General features: G+C 38.4%; 1 protein-coding gene across 1 annotated transcript; it reads left to right on the forward strand.

The window, feature by feature from the left end:
* Nucleotides 1–11,746, forward strand: LOC108683054 (transient receptor potential cation channel subfamily M member-like 2). The gene is made up of 15 exons (XM_047885561.1): nucleotides 1–153; nucleotides 414–596; nucleotides 1,609–1,821; nucleotides 2,530–2,635; nucleotides 2,929–3,070; nucleotides 3,625–3,850; nucleotides 4,542–4,790; nucleotides 5,190–5,382; nucleotides 5,822–5,975; nucleotides 6,973–7,151; nucleotides 7,394–7,526; nucleotides 7,929–7,979; nucleotides 8,408–8,957; nucleotides 9,738–9,800; nucleotides 10,640–11,746. The coding sequence occupies exons 1-15, from the start codon at nucleotides 1–3 to the stop codon at nucleotides 11,183–11,185; spliced, it is 3,141 nt and encodes a 1,046-aa protein (XP_047741517.1). The 3' UTR covers nucleotides 11,186–11,746.
* The last annotated feature ends 930 nt before the right edge of the window (nucleotides 11,747–12,676 follow it).

A 12,676-nucleotide genomic window follows, 5' to 3' on the forward strand; every position in this document is an offset into this window, starting at 1 on the left:
ATGGAGAGCTGGCCCACTGGATCCCTCGAAGACCTAATGACAATGGCGCTGCTGGAGGAGAAGATCGCGTTTGTGAAGTTGTTTGCTGTAAACGGCCTGGTGATGCACGAGTATCTCACCGTATTTAACCTACGTCACCTCTACAACGCCAGCGTGAGTCATGCAACTTCTCTCTGACGCACGCATGATGAACTTCATTGTATCGTTTATTTCTAAGTTCGACTCATGACGAGATTATCTTGACAATCATCGATGTTTGTCTCGTGAAAATGTTAAGAAATCGCAAAACAAATATAGTTAACACAATTTTGCTTGCGAGTCGATTTCGTTGAAAAATAACTTTAATAACTGTTTTTTTAAGTCTGATTACTGGTGAGTTCCTTAATTCATACTAACTTGTTTTTGATATTCAGTGTGATCCCAACACCCACCTGACGAAGCTACTGCATCGCACGACTCGCAGCAAGAGCTTCCACCTTTGCCACGTCCACCAGCTTCTGATTGCCCTCTTGGGGCAGCACAACGACGCTGCTTACACTTCCGATACACCCACAGCGGCCTTGGAGAACTCAGCCATCAACTACTACACCTTTGAGGTATTAATAATAGTGAACATAGTTTATAGAAACTGTGTTCAAATCAGGGTTTTTGAACCAGCTTTTTGGATTATTTATATCGCTAACAGCATTGTCAAACGGGGAGCGCAGCCGTGGGTAACAAAATTGACTCGTAAACAGGCCCTGGGCCCAACGCCAACCATCAGCATGCAATATCTAAACATAGCTTCTGATCAATGAGCTGTGGGTAACCCCGGCTAACAGTAAATCCGCTTTGCACAATACAGCCACTGCTTCACAGAGCCGGAGCCCAACTGGCCGGAGCGCAACAGGCCCTACAGCAACAGGCGGCGCAGGTTTGGTTAGGTTACGTTACGCTAGGAGTAGCTGTTGCGGTAGGGCCTGCTGCGCTCCGGCCAGTTGGGCTCCGGCCTGTATGCGCTCCGGCCTGTGACTGAACGGCGCTGTTGTGGTCTGCGCTTTGTGTCAAAAGCCGTGAAGATGCCCGGCTGCGTTACGCTCGGGAAGGTATATGAATAGCACTGTGGACTTGGGCTATGCTGACCTCTAGCTATCCTGATCCACCCGTCCAACGCCCTCAACTGTGATATTCATTTAATTTACTTGCATCTTGCTGGTGGTCGCCGAGTGTTTATCACCAAGATTATGTCTGCAAATTGTCGGTATAAAACCCCAAAAAATGAAAATTATGGTCGAAAGCGACATATAGACGGATAAAATAGGGAAAGATTGGAGTAACAAGTTTCGGGTGCGAGACCCACAGCTAGCCGTTGAAATTATGCTATGCCTAGAATCAGCGTCAAGCCTATTAATTGACAAATCTTCAACGCTATCCCCTACTAATATCTTTTATTATCTCACTTAGTCACTTTGCCATATTTATATCCAATCAGAAGCATCACTCTCCTCTGAATCATTTAAACGACATTTCACTGGGCCTAGCAGAACAATCCTATACAATTCCTAGACTCGATTAATTAATTTAAAAATTAATTTAAATTTAATGTAATCATAATAATACACCCACTAGGACCCGTATCAAGAACTGTTTCTGTGGGCCATCTTGAGTGGGCGTGGCCAGTTAGCCCGCTACTTGTGGGAACGTTGCAACTCTCCGCTCACTGCAGCAGTGGTTGGCAGCGCCCTCTACCGCGCGCTCTGGAACTCTATTGGCGCCAAGAACACTGAGGTGCGGAACCGGTACATTTTCCACTCGGGGGAGTTCGAAAAACTCGCAGTAAAGGTGAGTCGTATTATGTAATTAATATGAAATCATGTTTGCTTACTAGTCTTATTGGGGCAGGGTGTCCCAGTGGTTAAAGTTCAGAGTACCAGGATTGATGCAGAGAGGCACGGGTTCGATCCCAGCTCTGTGCGTCATTTTCTAGTCAGAATCGGCGAGGAGGCCGGGCGGTTAAGCAAAGCAGAATGGTAGCAGTGAGTTACGAGTTCGAGACCGCAAAATTATGTGAATTTTCTGCGATGTTGAGAATCGGCGACAGGCCTACAGCCTACTAAACTCTGAAACCGCTATTATTATTATTTATGATGCAGGGAATTTCTATTGGAGGTGGTGATTTTGTCAAGTGAGTGACAGTCAGTAGTAGTCAATTGTTAGTGATTGAATATTATTTATTGAAATCTTTTTATGAACAATGTTGTTACTTGATTTTCGTCAGTTATAGCTTAGTTCATTAGTTTTTGCATTAGCAGCATAATGCAGAAACAAAACTGAATCAAGGTTCTAAAAAATATTAATTACTAATTTACTATAACGTATAGCGGGATTATTAACTTTCTTTCCTATAAACACTAAGCACCTAATATCCTGATAATAACAGTTATATGCATGAAATATTTTTTCAGCATAAAATAATTATTTTATCAAGATAAAATAATTATATATTTATAATTATATTTTTAATCGATATAATCTTCGGCCGTGTACCAGCTGATGGAAGAATGCTACTCCGATGATCCCGTCAACGCCATGGGACTTGCCGAGCGTCGCTGCGCAAAGTGGGGCGACCTCGACATTCTTGACCTCGCTTTCACAGGTCAAGAAATATATTGATCAATGATATTATATTTTCAACTAAATAGTTTTCTTGATGTCTTGCATCAAGTAGGCCGACCTAGTTATCATTGGTCCGGGAAATAGAATTCATTCTTAATCGCAGCGTTGTAACGAAATAATGATTTCACCAAATTGGCTTCATAAATCGTTATATTTATCGTATACCTGATCAAGTACTTGAAAGTATTATAGAAGATTTTTTAATAAATTAATACTAAATTATAATTTTTTATTGATATAGGAATAATTAAAAATAATTTAAGTCGTTATCAGGGAACGAGATGAACTTCATCTCCTCGTCATGCTGCCAGGCGAGCGTCGACCTGAGCTGGAGGCGAGGCATGATCCGATGCTCCACCCTACCCTCCATCATCACCATCGTCATGCCATTCCTGGCCTGGACCAGGTTCTTCAGGTACGATCAATTTTAGTAGATATTCTCAAATTTTAATCAAAGACAATGTACCGCAACTCTGATCGGTCCATCAATAGAATTTGTATCTGAAATTTTAGTCAGGTACGATCAATTTTAGTAGAAATTCTCAAATTTTAATCAAAGACAATGTACCGCAACTCTGATCGGTCCATCAATAAAATTTGTATCTGAAATTTTAGTCAGGTACGATCAATTTTAGTAGATATTCTCAAATTTTAATCATAGACAACGTACCGGAGCACTGATCGGTCCATCAATAAAATTTGTATCGGAAATTTTAGTTTTTATTGTAAATCGTGGAAATTTTAGTTTTTCTGATGATTATACTTGCCTTTTAGAAATTTTGAACTTGTGATGGTGCTGGTCTTCGAAACTTTTTTTATGAAATTATAATGAATTTTCTGGGAATTTTCTTAGATTTTGCATTCGTTGTTAATTTGTGATTTAATCAAACCAATGAAATAAATACTTCTGACACGATGAAATAAATTCTACCTACTTTTTAAGCCATATTCCAAAACGTATCTCGTTAGTTTCCAGAAGTTGGGGGACAACGGCGGGGAACTGACCAAATTCCAGAAGCTGATCGTCTTCTATAAGAGCCCCATGACGAAATTCTACTCTCACTCCTTGGCATTTGTGCTGTTCTTGACGCTGTACGCTTACGTCGTCTTGTTCGACTTCCGCTATCTGATGACCTCGACTGAAAAGTTCTTGCTTTTCTGGATCTTTACCTTCATGCTTGAAGAAATAAGTGAAGTGAGAAAAACACTTGAGGATCTTCATAAACATTTTAATATTAGTTGAATTATTTCGAAAATTAGCAAAGCAGCTCCTATCAAAATTTTCACGTAGTTGAAATTAACTCATAGGTATAAGCTTCTGTCTTTGCGTACTGCAATGAACACCATGCAAAGTTGTCCGAAGTTATTCGCTTCCGATCAACAATAAATAATAGTGAGAATCTGTTCTGTAACTTGCAAAAATGTCCAGTGTGATAACCATTGTATTCAAACGTGCGAAATAATACGTGACTCAAGATTTACTTATGTGAGTCTCATATTAATTACTCAGGAGTAATTCACTGTGCTTCCTTAGCTATTCAGTGTAACTCCGTTTTTTTTAGTCACAGTTGCAAGGTTGCAATTTACACAGTACAACTTAAAGTTCTTTTTCACCACAGCGGGTGTAATAATACAAGTGTAACATATACATTAATTTTCACCACAGCTGGTGTAATAATACAAGTGAAACATATACGTTATTTTTAATCACAGCTGGTGCAATAATACAAGTGCAACATATACGTTATTTTTTTACCACAGCTGGTTTAATACTACAAGTGTAACATATACGTTATTTTTTACCACAGCTGGTGTAATCCTACAAGTGTAACATATACGTTACTTTTCACCACAGCTGGTGCGATACATATACTTTTTTATTCCAGCTGGCACACCAGCAGTCCATCTCATTCTACGGTAAAGTCATGACTTGGTACGAGTCCGTGTGGAACAGATTTGACTTGATCGCCTTTATCTTCGCGTCGGTAGCTCTAGGATTGCGGATGACACGCAATACCTTCAGTTACGGCAGGATTGCGTACGCATTCAACACGGCAATCTTCTTCTGTCGAGTACTCAGAATATACCACGTGCATTTCCGACTTGGCCCAAAGCTGGTCATATTCTACAGAATGGTGAGAGTGTTGGAATGTTTGTTGGAAACGCCTCGTTTGTTCTTTTTCTGGATAAATTGACTTTTTGAAACCAATAAAATGACGAATTCTGAATTTTAACTGCAGATACTTCATGTGTAAATTGAGATTACCATTGTTTCATTGTAACTTATTATTATTTGAAGCATGAGGGGGGTCTTGATTTGGAGTAGGATAAAAATATTTGAATTTAGTTAAAATGATTTCTGAAATGACAATTTTTTCAAACAAATTCAATACCCCTAATTCTTGGAAATCTTAATACTCAGAAGTTACCCAAAATGTCAAAATTTCTGAATTCCAGCTTCCGGACATTAACAATCATATAAAAATTTAACAAATTCTGTCGTGCTCGGTATGTCAAAAATACGCAAATTTCAGCTCTCCGAAGTGCTGATGTTCATGGCGTTGCTGATAGTGTTCATCCTCGGCTACGGACTGTCAGCTCAGTCCCTCCTACGTCCGTCCCCCAGTCGTGGACTGGACTCAGACTCCATCACGTCCACCATCAAAGATGTGCTTCTCACCCCCTACTGGCAGATGTACGGAGAGCTCATGCTGGATAACATGGAAGGTTCGCAAACTCAGAAGTTCAGAAAATTCTTTTCCTACTGAATGAATTTAATTTAAACTTGGTAGGTTTTTTCCAATTCTTTACCTCTTGAAAATGTTTTGGAAGTTTTAAGAAGCAGAATAACTTAATGTGTGAGAAAATCTTTCTTCGATTAAGTAATAAAATGCATGCCATTTTTATCAGTTTTTCCTAGATTTTATTAACTTTTGTGCTCCTTAGTGCTACAGTAAAAACAAAAGAGGAAAGTCGATCGAAACAGTACAGTAATATATATGTACATAAAAAATGCTGTTGGAAAAGTCATTTTTCACACCACAGCTAGTAAACCTGACAATGCGGACAGAAAAACGATAGTATATCCTGTCCAACTTCATATAATAAATATATTAAATTCATTTTCGATTGAATATATCAAGTGGAAAGTATAATATACCGTCAGGCGAAGACATAAACGTGTGCCACTTCGCTGGAGAGGGCGAGGAGCAGGTGTGTGAGAACCCTAAGGACTACACATGGGCTGTACACATCATGATGGTCTTCTACCTCATCATCGGCAACATCATGCTGCTCAACCTCCTCATCGCCATCTTCACGTAATGATGTGGCAGCAGCCTATAGATATCATAGTCAAGTAATGACGTGGCAACATCCTATACCGATGTTATATAGTCAATTAATGATGTGGCATCAGCCTATACCAATGTTATTGTCAAGTATTAGAATCAACCAACCCTGATTATCTAATTAATAATATCCTAAATATTCAAAGATCTCTAATCACATGAAAATATGGGAAGAAATAGCACAAAGTCAATGCTTAATTATGACGTAATATTGCTGCCCACAAGTTTACTTCTTAATTAAATATGTCTTTCAACATTCATTTAACTACGTAGGTACGTGTTCGACGAAGTGCACGAGAACAGCATGGAGATTTGGAAGTACGAGAGATTTCGGCTGATCAGGGAATACGATTCCAAGCCAGGACTCGTTCCCCCGTTTGTGGTTCTGGAACACATCTACCGGTTCACCAAGTGGTTCTGGAAGTCATACCTGAGGAGACTATAATGATGTTATCTATAAGGAATGATGTGGCAACAGCCTATACCAATGTTATCTTCACGTAATGATGCGGCATCAGCCTATACCGATGTCATAGTCAAGTAATGATGCGGCATCAGCCTATACCGATGTCATAGTCAAGTAATGATGTGGCATCAGCCTATACCGATGTTGCAGTCAAGTAATGATGTGGCATCAGCCTAAACCGATGTTTTCTTCAAGTAATGTGGTAGCTTTAGCCTTTGGCGATATTATAGTCAAGTAATGATGTGGCATCAGCCTATAAAACGATGTTATCGTCAAGTAATGATGCGTAATCAGCCATCCGCGAAGTTCTCTTCACGCCTGGTTGCAGAATCAACCAATCCTGATTATCTAATTCATTACCTCACAACTATTCAAAGATTTTTAAACTCAAGACAATATGGAAAGAAATAGCACGAGATCGACGCTTGCTTATAACATACGATTGCTGCAAACAAGTTTGCTCCTGAATATATGTCGTTAAGCATACACTAACCTACGTAGGTACGTGTTCGACGAAGTGCACGAGAACAGCATGGAGATTTGGAAGTACGAGCGATTTCGGCTGATCAGAGAATACGATTCTAAGCCAGGACTCGTTCCCCCATTTGTGGTTCTGGAACACATCTACCGGTTCACCAAGTGGTTCTGGAAGTCATACCTGAGGAGCAACAAGGAAAATTGTAAGTAATTTTATTTTCTTCGCGCTTACAATAATCCTATATTCGTAACCCTAACACACTATTAACGACTCGTCGAAAAGTTTTTATATTTTGTAACCATATATATTGAATTATTTTGAATCGATTCGTCCTTATCCATTTCAGCAACTCTAACAAGCAAAGAATTTTCTATGTGACAAAAAAAGTATTAAAATGCATAGAAAATTCCACCAACCGATTTAGTTTTTTTATTTTGTCTAAAGTGGAAGACTTCATGACGTCAACACTTCTGACGCTGCGGATTTTCGAGAAGGAATCCTTCATTTCGTTCCTGGCCAAAATCCAGCTCTCCCACGACGCCTCACTGGACCAGCGGGTGAACCGCATCGCTGAGAAGTGGGTGGCAACTGACGTTGTTGTAGATGGTCGGCAGGTGAAAATATTTTACATAGGGTGACTCGAGCCACTGAGAATCGCTGATAAGTGAGTTAACGTTAATTTTAGTTAATAACGATGATTCGCACCAGTGCAAAGCGATGTATACATCATTACACGAGTAAATGAAGGTTATCTATGCTGAGTTTTCAGCTAGCGCCTCCAAGACGATTAATTATAGATCGTTTGCATTCTTGTCCAGAGGGTTTTTAGCATCGTTCAAATTTATGTCGACCTTCACTTTAAATTTTTTCATTTTCTACATTAGTATTTTAGCATCCTATCTCAAGCTTTATTTTTGCCAATATGATTTTCCCGTCAAAGCAAAATTATATTTTCCTAATAACCAAAAATTAATTACAGGATCGACATGATAACTAAATACGTCGAGCAGGAGCAGGAGCTCAGGGAAATGTAAGTACAGACGATAGTCCTATTTATTTGATAAATATTCGATTTAGCGTCTTATATATGAGTTGTTAATGTATATAACTGTGTTAGACATAATACGCTTATATATTTAAACACCTTAGATGAGAGGCGATAATATATATGAACGTCTCGGAACTTTTGGATGTAAATGTTACAAATAAATAAATGAGTGGCTGTTTGATTGAAGAATCCAAACAAAAGTCCTACAACAATATCAGCTACGAATTCATTCCATTTATTGCAGAATTATGTTTGAAAATTACTCTTCATTTAATGTGGTTTGTTATACTGCTTTTGCTTGAGACTTTTACAAACCTTATATTAGGCAAACCTTATACTCTATCCGTTCCAATATCACGTCTATAAGAATCACATGGATAATTATAATTCTTACGTGTTCAACTTTCAAGTGAGGAGGACTTGGAATGGGCGACGCAACAACTGGAATTGGACGAAGACCAAATAGAGGGCAAACGAAGTTCCGATGATTCTTGTCGAGAATCATCACCCGATCGCTCGAAGGAGAGGAGGAAAAAACGCAGTAAATCGCGCCCAGACCAAAAATCTCACCACAAAGACAATGAAGAAATAACAACTAGCAACACAGGTAAAGGGCTTTCAGATTCCAACGAAGAGGACGACAATGAAAATTCCAGAACTAACGCCGTGCCTTTCATGAGCGACCAAGCTCTTCGGAAAATTTCTATCCAGCGGAAAATATCGGTTGGGCGTGGCAGGAATCCGCCTTTGTCGCTGGATACGAACTTACAATCAATTCTGAAGAAAAAACGTGAATCTGTAGCACAGATACGCAGCTCTTTAAAGATGAGCCCTGCAAGAAAAATAACCATCAAGAGTCTGCCCCGTGAAGATAGCCACGACGTAGACGCCGACGATGTTCTTGATGAGGAACTTTCCGAGGAAGACATGGAGAAGAAGTTAGATCATCTCAAGCACCAGGTGAAGGCTGCTTCTCATATAGTTTTACGTCATAAAGAGTAGCACGAGTCTGGAGAAGTTAGGTTATCTCAAGCACCAGGTGAAGGTTGCTCCTCATATAGTTTTACGTCATAAAGAGTAGCATGGGTCTGGAGAAGTTAGATCATGTCAAGCACCAGGCGAAGGTTGCTTCTCATGTAGTTTTACGTCATAAAGAGTAGCATGAGTCTGAAGAAGTTAGATCATCTCAAGCACCAGGTGAAGGTTGCTTCTCATACAGTTTTACGTCATAAAGAGTAGCATGAGTCTGGAGAAGTCTCTTATACNTGAATAATCATACTAGAAGATATTAGGCATCAAATCAGTATTTCATTCAATGAAATTAATTTGTCTTCGGCTTGCGTGCGCACGTGCGAAAATCGTCCCTTTTTAGCGCATTTTCTCATTTATGAAAAAATGCACTATTGCGCTCGCCTGTCCGTCTGTCTATCTGTCTGTCTGTCTGTCCGTCTGTCTGTCCGTCCGTGATTTAATGTTTTCGTCGACGAGAAAATGCGCTCTCTGTCACTCACTGCTGTGAGTACTGAGTTATATTTTTTAATATATATGGCATGTGAATTACCACATTGAATTATCACCGATCAAAATCTTAGAACGTATTGTTTTCAGGTCCTATTATAATATGTATACCAAATTTTTCTATTGTAGATAAACTAGCTTGCCGTTGTGTTCTTGTCGATAATTGTTGGCATGAACGGAAAACATTATATGAATGAATAATCGATGTGTTTTACCCTACAGCTCCACAACACCGCCAGAACCCTGCCATCCACGTCCGCTTCCATGAAGAAGCCAGTTGCTAAGGTTTGGTTTAGATTTAACCCTCTACCGCCTGACATGAGTATTTAACCGGAGCAATATTGTCACAAGCCTATCTTCCCAAAAAGGATACGTTCTAGTGAACGCAAAATGACGCACTGATGGTTGCCACTACATACGACAACTTTGAATGTTGTCTATTGCGAACAAACGTCCTCAGGTTGTTACACTCAATAGTTTACGTATAATTTAAGTTGAAACTTAAGTTCCCGGAGAGTGACATACGGAGGTAGACAGTTAAGTATATCGCTCAGATTTGCCAGATGGTGTTTATTTGGGCGAATTCCACGATTTAGTATTTTTCAATGGCGTAAGCCTTCCAAAATTTATGATGGCGGTGCTTCATTATTGTATTTTACAGAGAACAGACAGAAATAAAAAGTTGAATTCTTGCAAACCCCAACCTACAAATTTACTATTAATATTGAATGGTGGCCCTTTTTAACCTTTTTTGTGCACGTGCATGGCCGTTTTTCAAACCATCTGGCAACCCTGATCACGCTTCTCAAAAGTAGAGAGAAGTTTAGGCAGTGTTTTCAAGTTTGGATACCTCATGATATTTTCGATTGAACTGCAGCTTTCATGATCAGAAAAATGTTCATAAAACTTTGACCAAAAAAATGTTCATAAAACTTTGACCAAAAAATTCTTTGCAATTCCTGCATATGTATATGCTTCGAAACGTCAAAGATAGAGCGATGTGTATGCATGTGATGTACCTGCCTGTGTAAATTTTTGCTTTAGTCGATAGTTTTCCATAATATTTTAATAATATAATCTAATTCCTCACAATAATTTGTTCATAATACCCATAATTTCACCAGAATGTGTCACATCAGCTTGGTGGAGGCTGGGACGGTGAACTGCACTACCCTAGTCGCCCCACGTCAGCGTCTTTACTACGTCAGTCATCAGGTCGTCTCGCCAAGTCCGCGGCCTCTCGTCGGGCTCTGGCTTCACCAAGACAAATTGCAAGTCAAGTCGATGCTTTGAACACAAGAATTGAGTGTCTTACTGCCAATGTCGAGAAATTCCAGGAACTTTTTGAACGTTTCACAAAAAATGTGAATGAATCTAACCTGCAACTCCGGCCCCCGACAGACGGCAGACCAACAACTGACAAGACATCTCTTGGCAAGCTAAAGCAAGAAGAGAATTTAGAATCAGGAGATAAAAATTCGGGAGGGCAAGAAATTAATTCAGGAGAGCAAAAAGTGAACTTAGGAGCACCAGAAACAAATTTAGGAGCACCAGCTTCTTCAGGTAGCGAAAAACTCGAAAACGACGACGTCTCCAGCAGTAAAGAAGTTGGGCTTGAGCGACTAGAACAGAGAAAGATGAATAAAAAAGCGAATAAGAAGTACAATTAATGTAAGTTTTGTATATGGAACTGCCAGTTATTGAGGTACGTTATATAGTACCAAGAATCTTGTGCAAGTGTTCATTTATGCTCGCAGAGATAATGCGAATTTTCAGTGAAGAAAATTTACTTAAATGTAAAAACATTTATCGTCAGTTAAATTCCGAAAATTTGCGCAAACTTTATGACCAGGAAAGTATGATCTTCATACTAACTTTTGGATCAGCTGTACAATCATCAGTGTTGGGTGATTCAGAACCAATTCTATTCGCTAGTTTTTGTCCGAATTTTCTCATTTTTTTACCAAAAATGCGTGAAAAATAGTTCAACAATATACTCAGGAAGCAACTCTCAGGAAATTGTATGTGTCATAGTGTCCAAAATAATGACCCAATTACCCACAGTGCAAGCAGAGAGCGAAAGTAGCACTGACACTCTCTTTGGAATACCAAAGTGGGTGCATCGCTTTTTAAAAATGTCTCACTCATTTCGCTGAGTGAACGTTTCCAAAAAAATGATTTGTGAAATTTACACCCGCTCGAAAATTGCTGTTTCAATGACAAAAATAAAAAATGCGTTCATTTTTCATTTCAATGAAAATTTTTCTTCGATTCTCAATGAAAATTGCTTTTTATTTTATTTCTAAAAAGCCGAACAATATTTTTTTAATGTTACTGTCATTTTTTAAAGGTTTTCAGCTCCACATTTCTCGCTTCAAACACCTTATTTTCTTTAGAATAATAATTAAGGTATCGTGACCCTAGCATTATTTAATAATTAAATTAAAGTATTAAAGTAACTTTTCATCATTGAACCAAAATGAAATTTTTGTTAAATTTATAATAATTATTTCATATTTTCCTGTTTTCCCAAAGTTTTTTGTTTGTAATTTTTTCACCTATAATCTCTCAAACCCCGTGTGAACAGTTATAATTCATTCATTGATTTGTAAGCCGTCATATTCATATATTATAGGTAATGCTATATATGTTAATGTTATATATATACCATATATTAAAGGTAATGCCCAACTTTGGCAGAGCATAAAATTTTAGAGCATTTTTTCACTTAAAAATTTATCCACAAGTTCATAAGAAAAATTTAATTTATAAGGTACAGGTTTGAAGCCGAGGAAAACATGAAAAGCATTTAATTTATCTTTTTTGGTAACTTGATATTCGTATTCTAAATTTTTCCAGTTAAATTTCACTCCAATTTCCCTGTCGGATTCCAATTGCTTATTAAACTTTAATAATGCCAGCAATATTTTTTTTACTTATTATTTTAGGAGGTAATTTGACAATGGTCCTATTAATAGGAGTCCCTGAAATATGTAAATACATTTATTTTTTATCCGTCAGTTCAGGTTTGTTTTGAATTTTAATTAGATTAAAAGTCGTGTAATTTTCATGGTGACATGACAGAGTATTGAATAATATCCAATAAATGAAAGAGTACAAAAGTTAACTTCCGTTTCACTAAACAGAACCTTCGGTGAACT

This window comes from Hyalella azteca, unplaced genomic scaffold (genome assembly GCF_000764305.2).
Source record: "Hyalella azteca isolate HAZT.00-mixed unplaced genomic scaffold, Hazt_2.0.2 contig2418, whole genome shotgun sequence".
Taxonomy (NCBI): Eukaryota; Metazoa; Arthropoda; class Malacostraca; order Amphipoda; family Hyalellidae; genus Hyalella; species Hyalella azteca.

Excerpts from the sequence above, each read along its gene's own strand:
- LOC108683054 (XM_047885561.1), top strand. The coding sequence starts at position 1 with ATGGAGAGCTGGCCCACTGGATCCCTCGAAGACCTAATGACAATGGCG. Across the intron at positions 3,071-3,624 it reads GCCTGGACCAGGTTCTTCAG|TTTCCAGAAGTTGGGGGACA; the intron begins GTACGATCAATT and ends GTATCTCGTTAG. Across the intron at positions 7,152-7,393 it reads GAGGAGCAACAAGGAAAATT|TGGAAGACTTCATGACGTCA; the intron begins GTAAGTAATTTT and ends TTTTGTCTAAAG.